The sequence below is a fragment of the Pseudophryne corroboree genome, chromosome 3 (assembly GCF_028390025.1).
Source record: "Pseudophryne corroboree isolate aPseCor3 chromosome 3, aPseCor3.hap2, whole genome shotgun sequence".
In the NCBI taxonomy this organism is placed as follows: Eukaryota; Metazoa; Chordata; class Amphibia; order Anura; family Myobatrachidae; genus Pseudophryne; species Pseudophryne corroboree.
In genome coordinates, this window is record NC_086446.1 from 389,515,024 (window position 1) to 389,532,798 (window position 17,775).

The window sequence follows — 17,775 nt, forward strand, 5'->3', positions numbered from 1 at the left end:
CTAGTCGGATAACATAACAGCGGTGGCGTACGTAAACCGCCAAGGCGGAACAAGGAGCAGCGCGGCTATGGCGGAGGCCACAAGAATCCTTCGCTGGGCGGAACAGTACGTGAGCGCTCTGTCAGCAGTCTTCCTCCCGGGCGTGGACAACTGGGAAGCAGACTTCCTCAGCAGACACTATCTCCATCCGGGAGAGTGGGCTCTTCATCAAGAGGTATTTGCAGAAGTGACAAGGCGTTGGGGAATTCCTCTGATAGACTTGATGGCATCTCGCCTCAACAAGAAGCTTCCGAGGTATTGTTCCAGGTCACGGGACCCCCAAGCCAGTCCAGTGGACGCCCTGGTGACTCCGTGGGTGTTTCAGTCGGTGTATGTGTTCCCTCTGCTTCCTCTCATTCCAAAGGTGCTGAGGATCATACGACAAACAAGGGTTCAGGCGATACTCGTCGTTCCAGATTGGCCACGCAGGGCCTGGTATCCGGATCTTCAGGAATTGCTTGTAGAAGATCCTTGTCCGCTTCCTCTGAGAGAAGACCTGTTACTGCAGGGGCCCTGCGTGTTTCCGGACTTACCGCGGCTGTGTTTGATGGCGTGGAAGTTGAGCGCCAAATCTTAGCTCGGAAAGGTATTCCCGGGGAGGTCATCTCCACTCTCCTTAAAGCTGGGAAGGAGGTTACGGCGAAACATTATCATCGTATTTGGAGAAAGTATGTGTCGTGGTTTGAAACCAAAGCAGCTCCTGCGGAGGAGTTTCACTTGGGTCGGTTTCTCCATTTTTTGCAGGCTGGCGTCGATGCAGGCCTGAAATTGGGTTCCATCAAAGTGCAGATTTCGGCTTTATCTATTTTCTTTCAAAAAGAATTGGCCGTCCTTCCAGAGGTTCAGACTTTCGTGAAGGGAGTGCTGCATATCCATCCTCCATTTGTGCCACCAGTGGCGCCGTGGGATCTTGAAGTGGTGTTGCGATTTCTTATGTCTCACTGGTTTGAACCTTTGCGTAAGGTTGAGTTAAAGTTTCTCAGTTGGAAAGTGGTCATGCTTTTGGCTCTGAGTTGGCGGCTTTGTCTCACAAGAGCCCATATTTGATCTTTCATTCGGATAGAGCGGAATTGAGGACTCGTCAACAATTTCTGCCGAAGGTGGTTTCTTCGTTTCACATAAACCAACCTATTGTGGTTCCTGTAAAACACGAATAGAGAACTGGCGCTGGATGTTTCCCCAATAATAAATACTGTGGATAGAATCTGATAAAATAACATGAATTTATTAATAGATTTAACTAGACATTACTATCTAAAAATAGGAATTATTCCAATAAAAACATGAAATGAAAGGCATTGATGGAGCTCAGAAATGGTTGGAAATAGCTGCTAACAAGTGTCCACAGTGGATCCCGGACTGAAAATGTGCAAAGTTCCCTGGGAAAAGGAATTAGAAACAGCTGGTGTTACCCTTTAGCGATGGAGACTTCCAGAGGAATGTAATTGCCAGCCGGCAAGCTGTGCTGTTTTGTGTGAGCACTGGGTCTCTCCAATCGGTGCTGTTTAGTTGAAAATCCCACAGGAAAAGTTCCAAAGTGTTTGGTTCAAAAGTCCATATCTGGATCCGTTTGAAAAGCAGGACACTGGTATGCTGCCTCCATACCAGTGTCCTGCTTTTCAAACGGATCCAGATATGGACTTTTGAACCAAACACTTTGGAACTTTTCCTGTGGGATTTTCAACTAAACAGCACCGATTGGAGAGACCCAGTGCTCACACAAAACAGCACAGCTTGCCGGCTGGCAATTACATTCCTCTGGAAGTCTCCATCGCTAAAGGGTAACACCAGCTGTTTCTAATTCCTTTTCCCAGGGAACTTTGCACATTTTCAGTCCGGGATCCACTGTGGACACTTGTTAGCAGCTATTTCCAACCATTTCTGAGCTCCATCAATGCCTTTCATTTCATGTTTTTATTGGAATAATTCCTATTTTTAGATAGTAATGTCTAGTTAAATCTATTAATAAATTCATGTTATTTTATCAGATTCTATCCACAGTATTTATTATTGGGGAAACATCCAGCGCCAGTTCTCTATTCGTGTTTTACAGTTTTTATTGGGATTGACAATCCCTACTGGCAGCTGTGACAGCGCGTCTGGGTGTGTGTTACTTATTGTGGTTCCTGTGGCTACAGATACTGTAGCGGTTCCAAAGTCTCTTGACGTTGTAAGAGCTTTGAAAATCTATGTTGCTAGAACGGCTCTTACTAAGAAGACAGAGGCTCTATTTGTCCTGTATGCTTCCAACTAGATTGGAAATCCTGCTTCTAAGCAAACTATTGCACGCTGGATTTGTAATACGATTCAGCAAGCTCATTCTTCGGCTGGGCTACCGTTGCCGAAGTCAGTAAAGGCCCATTCTACCAGGAAGGTGGGCTCCTCTTGGGCGGCTGCCCAAGGGGTCTCGGCACTTCAGCTTTGCCGAGCAGCTACGTGGTCGGGTTCAAACACTTTTGATAAGTTTTACAAGTTTGATACCCTGGCTGAGGAGGACCTCATGTTTGCTCAATCGGTGCTGCAGAGTCGTCCGCACTCTCCCGCCCGGTCTGGAGCTTTGGTATAGACCCCATGGTCCTTTTGGAGTCCCCAGCATCCTCTAGGACGTAAGAGAAAATAGGATTTTAATACCTACCGGTAAATCCTTTTCTCTTAGTCCGTAGAGGATGCTGGGCGCCCATCCCAGTGCGGACTGTTACTTGCAGTTGTTTTGATACTGGTTAATTTGGTTACACGTGGGTTGTGTATTAGTTATATTCAGCTTGTTGCTGTTGTTAGTTCATACTGTTATGTGGTTTCCTGCTACTCCGGTTGTACGGTATGTTTGTGGTGTGGGCTGGTATGTTTTTAGCCCTTAGTTTAAACAAAAATCCTTTCCTCGAAATGTTCGTTTCTCCTGGGCACAGTTCCTATAACTGAGGTCTGGGGGAGGGTCATAGAGGGAGGAGCCAGTTCACACCCAGTCAAAGTCTTTTTAGTGTGCCCAAGCTCCTGCGGATCCCGTCTATATGCCCCATGGTCCTTTTGGAGTCCCCAGCATCCTCTACGGACTAGGAGAAAAGGATTTACCGGTAGGTATTAAAATCCTATTTTTTCATCTTCATAGTTCATAAACAGTCCCTAGAAGTATATTTCTAAAAATAAAATGCTATTTACAGACACAGCCCTTAGAGGTTTATTATATGTATAGATTATTATTTGGTTTTCATGTGACTAATAGAATGTCTGAACAGACCCCTAAAGGGTCTGTGACTACTTCACATTAGAAGTGATTATTTTCTGTACCTTCAGTTTTATAGCTGCCAGTTGTTGAAGAACTCTGGTTCTAATTTTAGGTATTGGGCTTTCTCTGACGTCCTAGTGGATGCTGGGAACTCCGTAAGGACCATGGGGAATAGCGGGCTCCGCAGGAGACTGGGCACTCTAAGAAAGAATTAGGACTACTGGTGTGCACTGGCTCCTCCCTCTATGCCCCTCCTCCAGACCTCAGTTAGAATCTGTGCCCGGCTCGAGCTGGTTGCACACTAGGGGCTCTCCTGAGCTTCTAGTAAAGAAAGTATTTATTAGGTTTTTTTATTTTCAGTGAGATCTGCTGGCAACAGACTCACTGCTACGAGGGACTTAGGGGAGAGAAGCGAACCTACCTGCTTGCAGCTAGCTTGGGCTTCTAGGCTACTGGACACCATTAGCTCCAGAGGGATCGAACACAGGCCCAGCCTCGGTCGTCCGGTCCCGGAGCCGCGCCGCCGTCCCCCTTGCAGAGCCAGAAGCAAGAAGAACGTCCTGGAAATCGGCGGCTGAAGACTCCGGTCTTCATTAAGGTAGCGCACAGCACTGCAGCTGTGCGCCATTGCTCCCTATGCACACCACATACTCCGGTCACTGATGGGTGCAGGGCGCTGGGGGGGGGGGGCGCCCTGGGCTGCACTTAGAGTACCTTAACTGGCAAAATCACACATAATATAGCCTAATAAGCTATATATGTGTAAAAATCCCCTGCCATATTAATAATATAAGAGCGGGAGAAGTCCTCCGAAAAAGGGGCAGGGCTATCTCCTTCAGCACACTGGCGCCATTTCCTCTCACAGCTCCGCTGGAAGGACGCTCCCCAGGCTCTCCCCTGCAGTTTCCAGGCTCAATAGGGTAAAAAAGAGAGGGGGGGCACTAAATTTAGGCGCAAAAACGTGTATTATAGCTGCTATAGGGAAAATCACTTTGTGTAGTGTAACTCCCTGCATTATATAGCGCTGTGGTGTGTGCTGGCATACTCTCTCTCTCTGTCTCCCCAAAGGACTTTGTGGGGTCCTGTCCTCAGTCAGAGCATTCCCTGTGTGTGTGCGGTGTGTCGGTACGGCTGTGTCGACATGTTTGATGAGGAGGCTTATGTGGAGGCGGAGCAGGTGCCGATAAATGTGATGTCACCCCCTGCGGGGTCGACACCTGAGTGGATGGATATGTGGAAGGAATTACGCGACAGTGTCAACTCCTTACATAAAAGGTTTGATGACAAAGCAGATGTGGGACAGCCGGCTTCTCAGCCAGTGCCTGCCCAGGCGTCTCAAAGGCCATCAGGGGCTCAAAAACGCCCGCTACCTCAGATGGCAGACACAGATGTCGACACGGATACTGACTCCAGTGTCGACGACGACGAGACTAGTGTACATTCCAATAGGGCCATCCGTTGCATGATTACGGCAATGAAAAATGTGTTGCACATTTCTGACATTAACCCAGGTACCACAAAAAAGGGTATTATGTTTGGGGAGAAAAAGCAACCAGTGGTTTTTTCCCCCATCGGATGAGTTGAATGAAGTGTGTGAAGAAGCGTGGGGTTCCCCCGATAAGAAACTGGTAATTTCTAAAAAGTTACTAATGGCGTACCCTTTCCCGCCAGAAGACAGGTTACGTTGGGAGACATCCCCTAGGGTGGATAAAGCGCTCACACGCTTGTCAAAAAAGGTGGCATTATCGTTTCAGGATACGGCCGCCTTAAAGGAGCCTGCGGATAGAAAGCAGGAGGCTATCCTGAAGTCTGTATATACACACTCAGGTACTATACTGAGACCTGCGATTGCTTCAGCATGGATGTGCAGTGCTGCAGCTGCGTGGTCAGATTCCCTGTCTGATAACATTGATACTCTTGACAGGGACACTATATTGCTAACCATAGAGCATATTAAAGATGTAGTCTTATACATGAGAGATGCACAGAGGGATATTTGCCGGCTGGCATCTAGAATAAATGCAATGTCTATTTCTGCCAGGAGAGTATTATGGACTCGGCAGTGGACAGGTGATGCGGATTCTAAAAGGCACATGGAGGTTTTGCCTTACAAGGGTGAGGAATTGTTTGGGGATGGTCTCTCGGACCTCGTTTCCACAGCAACGGCTGGGAAGTCGACATTTTTACCCCATGTTCCCTCACAGCCAAAGAAAGCACCGTATTATCAGGTACAGTCCTTTCGGCCCCAGAAAGGCAAGCGGGTTAAAGACGCGTCCTTTCTGCCCAGAGGCAGAGGTAGAGGGGGAAAAGCTGCACCATACAGCCAGTTCCCAGGAACAAAAGTCCTCTCCCGCTTCCTCTAAGTCCACCGCATGACGCTGGGGCTCCACAGGCAGAGCCAGGTGCGGTGGGGGCCCGTCTCCGGAACTTCAGCGACCAGTGGGTTCGCTCACGGGTGGATCCCTGGGTTCTACAAGTGGTATCTCAGGGGTACAAGCTGGAATTTGAGACGTCTCCCCCTCGCCGTTTCCTCAAATCAGCCTTGCCAGCTACTCCCCCAGACAGGGAGGTAGTACTGGCGGCGATTCACAAGCTGTACTTCCAGCAGGTGATAATCAAGGTACCCCTCCTTCAACAAGGTCGGGGTTACTATTCCACAATGTTTGTGGTACCGGACGGTTCGGTGAGACCCATTTTAAATTTGAAATCCTTGAACACTTATATAAGAAGGTTCAAGTTCAAAATGGAATCGCTCAGGGCGGTTATTGCAAGCCTGGACGAAGGAGATTACATGGTATCACTGGACATCAAGGATGCTTACCTGCATGTCCCGATTTACCCTCCTCACCAGGAGTACCTCAGATTTTTGGTACAGGACTGTCATTACCAATTCCAGACGTTGCCGTTTGGTCTGTCCACGGCACCGAGGGTATTTACCAAAGTAATGGCCGAAATGATGATACTCCTTCGAAAAAAGGGAGTTATAATTATCCCGTACTTGGACGATCTCCTTATAAAGGCGAGGTCCAGGGAGCAGTTGTTGGTCGGAGTAGCACTATCTCGGGAAGTGCTACAACAGCACGGCTGGATTCTGAATATTCCAAAGTCGCAGCTGGTCCCTACGACGCGTCTGCTGTTCCTGGGTATGGTTCTGGACACAGAACAGAAAAAGGTGTTTCTCCCGGAGGAGAAGGCCAAGGAGTTGTCATCTCTGGTCAGAGACCTCCTAAAACCAAAACAGGTGTCGGTGCATCATTGCACGCGAGTCCTGGGAAAGATGGTAGCTTCTTACGAAGCATTCCATTCGGCAGGTTCCATGCGAGGATCTTTCAATGGGATCTGTTGGACAAGTGGTCCGGATCGCATCTTCAGATGCATCGACTGATAACCCTGTCTCCAAGGGCCAGGGTGTCTCTGCTGTGGTGGCTGCAGAGTGCTCATCTTCTAGAGGGCCGCAGATTCGGCATACAGGACTGGGTCCTGGTGACCACGGATGCAAGCCTTCGAGGTTGGGGGGCAGTCACACAGGGAAGAAACTTCCAAGGACTATGGTCGAGTCAGGAGACTTCCCTACACATAAATGTTCTGGAACTAAGGGCCATTTACAATGCCCTAAGTCAGGCAAAATCCCTGCTTCAACAACAGCCGGTGCTGATTCAGTCAGACAACATCACGGCGGTCGCCCATGTAAACAGACAGGGCGGCACAAGAAGCAGGATGGCGATGGCAGAAGCCACAAGGATTCTCCGATGGGCGGAAAATCACGTGTTAGCACTGTCAGCAGTGTTCATTCCGGGAGTGGACAACTGGGAAGCAGACTTCCTCAGCAGACACGACCTCCACCCGGGAGAGTGGGGACTTCATCCAGAAGTCTTCCAAATGATTGTAAACCGTTGGGAAAGGCCACAGGTGGACATGATGGCGTCCCGCCTCAACAAAAAGCTAAAAAGATATTGCGCCAGGTCAAGGGACCCTCAGGCGATAGCTGTGGACGCTCTAGTGACACCGTGGGTGTACCCGTCGGTTTATGTGTTCCCTCCTCTTCCTCTCATACCCAAGGTACTGAGGATAATAAGAAGGAGGGGAGTAAGAACTATACTCATTGTTCCGGATTGGCCAAGAAGAGCTTGGTACCCAGAACTTCAAGAAATAATCTCAGAGGACCCATGGCCTCTGCCGCTCAGACAGGACCTGCTGCAGCAGGGGCCCTGTCTGTTCCAAGACTTGCCGCGGCTGCGTTTGACGGCATGGCAGTTGAACACCGGATCCTAAAGGAAAAGGGCATTCCGGAGGAAGTCATTCCTACGCTGATTAAGGCTAGGAAGGATGTGACCGCAAAACATTATCACCGCATATGGCGGAAATATGTTGCTTGGTGTGAGGCCAGGAAGGCCCCAACGGAGGAATTTCAGATGGGTCGATTTCTGCACTTCCTACAGTCAGGGGTGACTATGGGCCTCAAATTGGGTTCCATTAAGGTCCAGATTTCGGCTCTGTCGATTTTCTTCCAAAAAGAACTGGCTTCACTGCCTGAAGTTCAAACTTTTGTTAAAGGAGTGCTGCATATTCAGCCCCCCTTTGTGCCTCTAGTGGCACCTTGGGATCTCAACGTGGTGTTGGATTTCCTAAAGTCGCATTGGTTTGAGCCACTTAAAACCGTGGAGCTAAAATATCTCACGTGGAAAGTGGTCATGCTGTTGGCCTTGGCTTCAGCCAGGCGTGTATCAGAATTGGCGGCTTTGTCATGTAAAAGCCCTTATCTGATTTTTCATATGGATAGGGCGGAATTGAAGACTCGTTCCCAATTTCTTCCTAAGGTGGTATCAGCGTTTCATTTGAACCAACCTATTGTGGTGCCTGCGGCTACTCTGGACTTGGAGGATTCCAAGTTGCTGGACGTAGTCAGGGCCCTGAAAATCTATGTTTCCAGGACGGCTAGAGTCGGGAAAACCGACTCGCTATTTATCCTGTATGCACCCAACAAGCTGGGTGCTCCTGCTTCAAAGCAGACTATTGCTCGCTGGATCTGTAGCACGATTCAATTTGCACATTCTGCGGCTGGACTGCCGCATCCTAAATCTGTAAAAGCCCATTCCACGAGGAAAGTGGGCTCTTCTTGGGCGGCTGCCCGAGGGGTCTCGGCTTTACAACTTTGCCGAGCTGCTACTTGGTCGGGTTCAAACACATTTGCTAAATTCTACAAGTTTGATACCCTGGCTGAGGAGGACCTTGAGTTTGCTCATTCGGTGCTGCAGAGTCATCCGCACTCTCCCGCCCGTTTGGGAGCTTTGGTATAATCCCCATGGTCCTTACGGAGTTCCCAGCATCCACTAGGACGTCAGAGAAAATAAGAATTTACTCACCGGTAATTCTATTTCTCGTAGTCCGTAGTGGATGCTGGGCACCCATCCCAAGTGCGGATTGTCTGCAATACTTGTATATAGTTATTGCCTAACTTAAGGGTTATTGTTATGAGCCATCTGTTCGTGAGGCTCAGTTGTTATTCATACTGTTAACTGGGTATAGTATCACGAGTTGTACGGTGTGATTGGTGTGGCTGGTATGAGTCTTACCCGGGATTCCAAATCCTTTCCTTATTGTGTCAGCTCTTCCGGGCACAGTTTCCCTAACTGAGGTCTGGAGGAGGGGCATAGAGGGAGGAGCCAGTGCACACCAGTAGTCCTAATTCTTTCTTAGAGTGCCCAGTCTCCTGCGGAGCCCGCTATTCCCCATGGTCCTTACGGAGTTCCCAGCATCTACTACGGACTACGAGAAATAGAATTACCGGTGAGTAAATTCTTATTTTTTTTTACAGTGAATAACTATATATATTTATGCTGCTTTTCAGTGTATCTCAGATGTCATTCATTTGCATTTTAAATTCCTTGACATTGTCCAGGAAAGCTATCCTTGGAGTCTGTGCAGGTAATCTTAGAAGAACTGAGGAAAAAAGGTGAGCAAACTATACACTGCTTTGTATAGCTTAAATTAAAGGGAAGCTCTATGCTATTCATGAATTATTATCATTATTATTATTTTTTTTACCCTTTTCTGTAAGTGTCCAGTAAAGCATATTGGAGATTGGGTAATGCAACTCATGACAGCAGAAATTACTATTTTCACAAAAGGGAAAAATTACTTTTTTTAAAAGCACTTAAAGATAAATGTACATGGTTTTTGAACGCCTCTTATACACTTGCCTTGCATAGCTGCATCATTTACAAACACACCAAGATATGTGTCATCTGGCCTGGTCATAAACAATGCGAAGTCAGAACTGTAGGGTGGATAGCAGCCGGAAGATATTCTTATAGCAGCCGCCAATTACAGAGGGATTACACATTGATCTCCCGGCCCCTCTGCGTCCTTGAACTCTCCACCAATATCTGCCGTGCTGCCGGGAAATGCAAGTCAACCCCCCTCAGTCGCCCAGTGTGTTCCTGGCAGGGCAGATACTCAGATTAGCAGCCACTGGGGAAATCAGAGTCGTGAGTGATGGTTCTGAAAAAAACAATGCTAAAAAATATATATAATTTTTTTTTATTTTAATAAAATAATTTTGGATCAGTTTTAAATATGTTCTTGACCTAATTCAATCATTAAAAAAAATATCAATTTCTGAGCATTTTTTTTTTTTTGAAGGGGGGGGGGTGCAATTACCAGCTAAGCGGTTAATATAAATGTGGCTTGACTTCTACCTGCATATAGCTGCAGGGGAATAAGCATACTGCGAAAGCACCCATTGCTCTTAAGTACTGCTCAGCACATCTTCCAGAGAGCTGTGTCCTGCAGCAGTGGGAACTATGGAGTGAGGCAGTTGTTGGCTTCACGTAGTGGAGTGAGTCTGGTATCTGACACTCCTACTGCTGTGCCTGGTGGCCATTTTCATATCTACTTACTGAGGAGTCACTTACATTTAATATGTCGTTGCATAGATGTAGCAGACATTTCTATGCATGGGAAGTGCCCTCAATTGAGACTTCTGTTAGTGCAGCTCTGTAATTGAGCCCTGTATGTTTACTCATTATTTTTCTTTCTTGTTTAATTACTCACAGCTCTATGCCACCTCCTTATACCCCTTTTCCACCAAACTTATACACCTGGTTATTGCTGGGGCACACAAGATCTAAGTTTGGTTGGAAAGTGTCTGATTCAAGGGTTGCGTTAGATGGGAATCCTACCATGTTGAACCCGAGAAGGACCTGGGTATTGGTGCGGTGTAAACACCCAACCGGGTTATTCAATCCGAGTCACACTAAAAGCATAGGGTGACCAGCTCACCGGCGCTTGGAGATGATGTCATCTCCAAGTGCCGGCAGAGGGAAGACCCACCACTAACCCGGGTCCAGACTGCGGTTTGAACAGGGTTTCAAGCCACTGTGACAACACAGCTTCAAATCGTGTTCAACTACCTCGGTTGGACCAGGAGGGAGGGGGAAGGCTAGGGATTTGGAAAAAGGGGATTACCCTTCTTCCCTTTTTGTTTCTTTTTCCTTTTTGAAGATTGTATTGTACCTTTGTAAAAACTGCAGAAGAAAACCTTAAAGTTGATAAATGTATAGTAAAGTTACACAGTATTTTACTGCCCATTTGTATGTGGCAATGGGGACATCGGTTTGCTTGATTTGGATTAATTAGATACCTACAGTGCATCCGGAAAGTATTCACAGCACTTAACTTTTTCCACATTGTGTTATGTTACAGCCTTATTTCAAAATGGAATAAATTAATTTTTCCCTCAAAATTCTACACACAATACCCCATAATGACAACGTGAAAAAAAAAATTTTTGAGATTTTTGCAAATTTATTAAAAATAAAAAACTAAGAAATCACATGTACATAAGTATTCACAGCCTTTGATCAGTACTTTGTTGATGCACATTTGGCAGCAATTACAGCCTGAAGTCTTTTTGAATATGATGCCACAAGCTCGGTACACCTATCTTTGGCCAGTTTTGCCCATTCCTCTTTGCAGCATCTCTCAAGCTCCCTCAGGTTGGATGGAAAGCGCCGGAGCACAGCCATTTTCAGATCTATCCAGAGATGTTCAATCGGATTTAAGTCTGGGGTCTGACTGGGCCACTCAAGGACATTCACTGAGTTGTACTGAAGCCACTCCTTTGATATTTTGGCTGTGTGCTTAGGGTCATTGTCCTTCTGAAAGATGGACTGTTGCCCCAGTCTGAGATCAAGAGTGCTCTGGAGCAGGTTTTCATCCAGGATGTCTCTGTACTTTGCTGCATTCATCTTTCCCTCTATCCTGACTAGTATCCCGGTTCCCGCCGCAGAAAAACATCCCCACAGCATGATGCTGCCACCACCATGCTTCACTGTAGGGATGGTATTGGCCTGGTGATGAGCGGTGTCTGGATTCCTCCAAACATGACACCTGGCATTCACGCCAAAGAGTTCAATCTTTGTCTCATTAGACCAGAGAATTTTGTTTCTCATGGTCCGAGTCCTTCAGATGCATTTTGGCAAATTCCAGGTGGGCTGCCATGTGCTTTTTACTAAGGAGTGGCTTCCGACTTGCCACTCTACCATACAGGCCTGATTGGTGGATTGTTGCAGAGATGGTTGTCCTTCTGGAAGGTTCTCTCTCCACAGAGGAATGCTGTACCTCTGACAGAGTGACCATCGGGTTCTTGGTCACCTCCCTGACTAGGGCCCTTCTCCCCCGATTGCTCAGTTTAGACGGCCGGCCAGCTCTGGGAAGAGTCCTTGTGGTTCCGAACTTCTTCTATTTATGGATGATGGAGGCCACTGTGCTCATTAGGAACTTCAAAGCAGCAGATATTTTTCTGTAACCTTCCCCAGATTTGTGCCTCTAGACCATGGGTCTTCAACCTGTGGCCCTCCAGCTGCTGTGAAACTACACATCCCAGCATGCCCTGCCACAGTTTTGCTATTAATGTATGCTAAAACTGAGGCAGGGCATGCTGGGATGTGTAGTTCCACAGCAGCTGGAGGGCCACAGGTTGAAGACCCATGCTCTAGACCAGTGTTTTTCAACCGCTGTGCCGCGGCACACTAGTGTGCCGCGTGCGGTTGTCAGATGTGCCGCTGCCTGTCGCCGTCAGAGATGTCTGCCGCTCTGCTGCCCCTATTATTGCTACTAGGCTCGGGCAGCACACTGCTCTCTTCCGTGGCCTATGGTGACGTGGGGTGACTCATAGGTCACGCACGTCACGCCTACCCATCTGCTCTCCTGCCCGCCAGCTCTCCTTCCCGCCTACCCTGGCCGCCAGCTCTCCTGCCCGCCTACCCCGGCCGCCAGCTCTCCTGCACGCCTGCCCCGGCCGTCAGCTCTCCTGCTCGCCGCACCTACCCATTCCCCTGCTCCGTGCTGAGCGAGAAACCTGAGGTTGGGGCCAATGTATTTTATTTATTTAATTGATTGCTGGGGAATTACTGGGGGGGGGGGGACACGACACAATGTGTGACATTACTTGGGGGGGGGGCAGTGTGGTGGAACTACTGGGGGACAACACACACAATGTGTGACATTGCTGGGGGAACAGTGTCTGGTGGAATTACTGGGGGGGACACAGTGTGTGACATTACTGGGGGAACAGTGTGTGGTGGAATTACTGGGGGGGCTACACAATGTGTGACATTACTGGGGGAACAGTGTGTGGTGGAATTACTGGGGGGGCTACACAATGTGTGACATTACTGTGGGTGGCAGTGTGTGGTGGAATTACTATTACTATATTTTATTACTGTGGAGGTGAATGAATTTTTTATTACAGTGGGGGCCAATGTGTCTGTTTTATTACTGCGGTAAATATCAGTATATTAGTTGAAAAAACTGACTGTGTGCCTTGGCAATTTTAAAATCTCATTTAGTGTGCCACGAGTTTAAAAAGGTTGAAAATCACTGCTCTAGACAGACAATTCCTTTGACTTCATGCTTGGTTTGTGCTCAGACATGCACTGTCAAGTGTGGGACCTTATATAGACAGGTGTGTGTGCCATTCTAAATCATGTCCAATCAACTGAATTTACCACAGGTGGACTCCAATTAAGCTGTAGGAACATCTAAAGTATGATCAGTGTAAACAGGATGCACCTGAACTCAATTTTGAACTTCATAGCAAAGGCTGTGCACGTGATTTCTTAGTTTTTATTTTTAATAAATTTGCGAAAAATCACACAAAAAACATTTCACGTTGTCATGTGAGTATTGTGTGTAGAATTTTGAGGGGAAAAAATTATTTCATTCCATTGTGGAATAAGGCTGTAACATAACAAAATGTGGAAAAAGTGAAGCGCAGTGAATACTTTCCAGATGCAGATGAAGCAAAATATAATCATATTGTAAAATGTGTGTGTCTTGATTTTATGAATCATTGACTTCTCTACAAAGCATCTCTCAGCTTGGGAGTCACTTGGTTTACTCTCAGAAAGAACCACATTTGCACACTGTCAAAATGAATACTGTTGCAGCTAAATATTCTGTTTATGCTGTCCTTTGGTACTTGGTCACATTTTAATAATGTGCAAGACTGTACTGTTGGCCTATAATATTTAGCAAGATTGTCAGTTAAAGGACCACTGAAGTGCCGCTAAGCTTAAAAAACAAGTTGACTTATATTAAAGTGCTACTCATTGCCCCTGCCTTTCTGATATCCTAGGCATGTGATAGCTCCATCCCCAGGCAATTTTGTGCTTTTTCTGGTAGGGAAATATTTGATTTGTTCTCAACATGGATGTAAAAATAGGACTCATTGATCAGTATGGCAAATAAAATACTATGTTTACATTGACTTCTGAAATATCAGACTACAAAATAAACATTCGTTGGCTTATTGCTATATGCTTTAGTGCAGTAGTGTAACTCCCGTGTTGGAGAGGTGAATAAAATTACCTTCTGCTGATTCACTATGTTTTATATATTTCTCATTATTGTTTTTAATTATTACAGGCAATCTGGAATGGTTGGATAAAAATAAAACCAGATTCCTAATAATGTGGAGGAGGCCAGATGAGTGGGGGAAAGTCATTTACCAATGGGTAAGTTACTGCAGCACTTTCATTAATCTCTTGGTTCCATGGGGGTCATTCCGAGTTGATCGCTAGCTGCATTCGTTCACTGTGCAGCGATGAGGCAAAAAAAACGGCACTACTGCGCATGTGTATGCGGCGCAATGCGCACGCCCGACATACTATTACAATGACCGATGTAGTTTCACACAGGGTCTAGCGAAGCTTTTCAGTCGCACTGCTGACCGCAGAGTGATTTGCATGAAGTGGGCGTTTCAGGGAGTGTTCGTAAAAACGCAGGCGTACCAGGAAAAACACAGGCGTGGCTGGACGAACGCAGGGCGTGTTTGTGACGTCAAAACAGGAACTGAATAGTCTGAAGTGATCGCAAGCTCTCAGCAGGTTTTGAGCTGCCCAGAAACTGCACTAAAAATCTTTGTAGCTGCTCTGCGATCCTTTCGTTCGCACTTCTGCTAAGCTGAAATACACTCCCAATGGGTAGCGTTTGCACAGCTGCTAAAAATTGATAGCGAGCGAACAAATCGGAATGACCACCCCATGTGTCCCTGATTTGCTGTAAATCACTTTGCTTTCATACTCTAGTACACTGTGATTGGAGCAAGAAATACTCCAATACCTAACACATACTCTCCTTCTCTCATCGTCTGGATCTGGGTGTTTGTTTGTTTTGTTTTTGTTTTTTGTTTTTTAAGTCTGGCACTAAAATTCACCAGGTTATTGAATCAATTATTAAATCCTGTATTTTCCATTTTCAGAATATCTTTAAAAACTGTCCACTGGACCTAGGGCCTGATTCATATTTGTATGCAAACCCCATGATTTGCTTACACGGGAGTCTGCAGAACCCGTCTTGCAATATTGTTCGCAACCTCTGCTCAGCTGCAGCATGATTGACATGTTGGGACTGTCTGATGCTGACTTCCTGGACCTACAACTGGCCTGAGTAAGCGTAAGCTTACGCCAGCTGACTGGTGACTCTAACCATCTCAGATTGTGACTGTTGGTGACAATGGTGATGCGAGGCTCTGTCCTCAGACGCAGCAGTCAGAACCTCAGTAATGCTGACAGGAGGCGCCCATCTGCTACATACGCCTCCTGCACCATTGGATGCTTAATTAGACAGAATTAATCAGTGCTTCCTTGCAGCTGTGCAATGCCATAAAAACATGAATCGGACCTTTAGTTCATGCACTCCCCTCTTGGCTCTGTTTACTGGCCACCGCCTTTAGAAATTAGACCGACGACCTATGCTTGGCTACCTGGAAATCTTAACCATTTCTCAACCTTTAAGCCATTCACACCTCTGTCCCATCTTACATATGAAACCCTGTTGCATAGTACTCTTACAGCTAATCACTTATCAAAGACCTGTTGGTCACCACTATCCTTGTTGCATACCAATAGGATGTTTCTAGAGCAGCTTTGCTTCTGAGTCAGTCTCCCAAGCTATTGTAGATTATACTGCTTTTCCACCTTTAAGCAGTCGTTGAAAACTCACCATTTGAGAGAAGTGTTCCTTGACTTCTCTTAGGCTATTATACTTCTCTAGCGCAAGGTCTTCAATCTGATCATTTGATTACCCATACCTTGTCATTTTAATAAGCAGCAGCCTGTAAAAGCTGCTGCTTTTAATAGCAAAACACCCCTTGCTTTATTAGTTCCCTTTCACCCCTAGGTTGTAAAGTCTCAGAAGTACGGCCCTCTTACCTGCCAGCCTTGGTTTTTATTAGTATGTATCAGCTTTGTACGTCCTATGTCCTATACAGCATTTAGGAAAGCTTTTCTGCTGTATGACTTCTGTATTAATTGTGTTAATAATTCCCTAAGCAATTTCATTGTCATAACATAACTTCCTAGGTTTCAAAGAATGGAATGACCAATTCTGTATTCACACTTTATGAGCTGATTAGTGGTGATGACACAGAAGGAGAAGGTAAGGATAGTTCCTTACATTGTAGCTTATTTTTTTCTACTTTATATATTCAGCAATTTTGGCCTAGCACAGAGAGACAAAATTAAAATAATGATTTGCTTTGTTTATATGCAATAAATCCCTACTTTACTGTGCTATATGAATTTTCCAACTTCTACCTACTGTCTGTAATAATATTATTTGTTGTCACTCAGAATTCCATGGGCTGGATGAAGGCATGCTACAAAGGTCTTTGGAAGCGCTACAGCTGGAACACAAAGCGGAGATCATTACGCTAAATGACAGCAAGGGTGTGAAATTCTTTTAATGAACATTATCCCAGTCCTGTCCGATTGCTGGATGGAAATAGAACTTATTTTATAGCCAGAGAGAAATATGGTCTTCTCTCGTTTTTTTGGACGCTTGTGTACATTCTAGGGTGGAAGTATATTCTTGAGATGATGGTGCACACTGGATGTATCCACTGAGAGATTAGGTTCTATTTTTCCTCTCTGTTGTTTGGGTGTATGTATAGCAGTGATCTGGTGAGACTTTCATCTTTATACGCCTGAAAATAAATATAAAGGTTGATGTTAAATGGCTACTGAGTGTTTGATGAAATGAAAATTGAAGGTGTTGCAAAAATCTGCCAACATATCAACATCCTATTTTTTTGTTTCACTTCTAGTTGGCTATTGCCCTCACATTTTGTAGTTATTTCACCTTAATTTCTTACGTGCAGAAGCATTTGGTATGTGGGCAATATAACGTAACCGCTAAATATGTATATATGCAATAAACATGCTCTGTCCACCTGTGTTGCATTTTTTATTTGTAAATCGTGCCACAATGGATTATATTGTAATTTATGTAAAATTGAAAACATATTTAGGTGTCAAAACTATTTTATTTATCGAAATGTTGTATCCACTAGTCTTAGCATGGACTACAAATGATTGCTGAAAATTGTTCATCTACATTATTATTCTCTAAACATAGGTGACACTACAACTGAGTGAAACATTCTCTTGTTTTTCGGCTCTTGTAGAACTACAAATTCTAACAAACCTTTACAGCCAGAGGTACGTAACCCTTCAGTGTAGACACATCCTCCACATATGCAGAAATGTAAAGTAGCTAGCACTTGAGCTTTGAAGAAAAATGAACCCAACGGTAAACCATAACAATAGTGGATGGTATTGCAGGGGATGGGACTGTTCTGACAGTCTTCTCCTCCCCCCCCCCCCCCCCACCCCCTCCCCCATGGCACCTAGCCAGATTGGGGCATCCTTGTTTCAAAGAGAAAGTCCCCTCTTTCAAGACATAGTATCCCATAGAAGTCATTGGCACAAATGCAATATTATGTAGTTTGTAGACACCAGTGTAATTTCAGCAAGATTTTTTTTTCTTTGAGTTAAAGCAGCAATTAAATAAATAATATGGTGGTGCCTTAAAACTGATTACTGCTTTAAATTAAGCAGCTGTCCTGCTAAAATTACACTGGTACCTATAAATCACCTATAGCATTTGGGTGGGTGGTCTTCAGTATGCCGACTGACAGGATCCCGGCGCCGGGATCCCGACAGCCGGCA

General features: G+C 45.7%; 1 protein-coding gene across 1 annotated transcript in view; it reads left to right on the plus strand.

Annotated features, from left to right (window-relative positions):
* The window catches only part of VPS25 (vacuolar protein sorting 25 homolog), a 39,463-nt gene extending 22,467 nt beyond the window's left edge, over positions 1 to 16,996 (plus strand). Inside the window, exons 3-6 of the mRNA XM_063960046.1 lie at positions 9,162 to 9,215; positions 14,192 to 14,280; positions 16,129 to 16,204; positions 16,399 to 16,996. Of these exons, the coding sequence (XP_063816116.1) occupies positions 9,162 to 9,215; positions 14,192 to 14,280; positions 16,129 to 16,204; positions 16,399 to 16,511 (332 nt within the window). The 3' untranslated portion in view covers positions 16,512 to 16,996. The remainder of the gene's footprint in view (positions 1 to 9,161; positions 9,216 to 14,191; positions 14,281 to 16,128; positions 16,205 to 16,398) is intronic.
* The last annotated feature ends 779 nt before the right edge of the window (positions 16,997 to 17,775 follow it).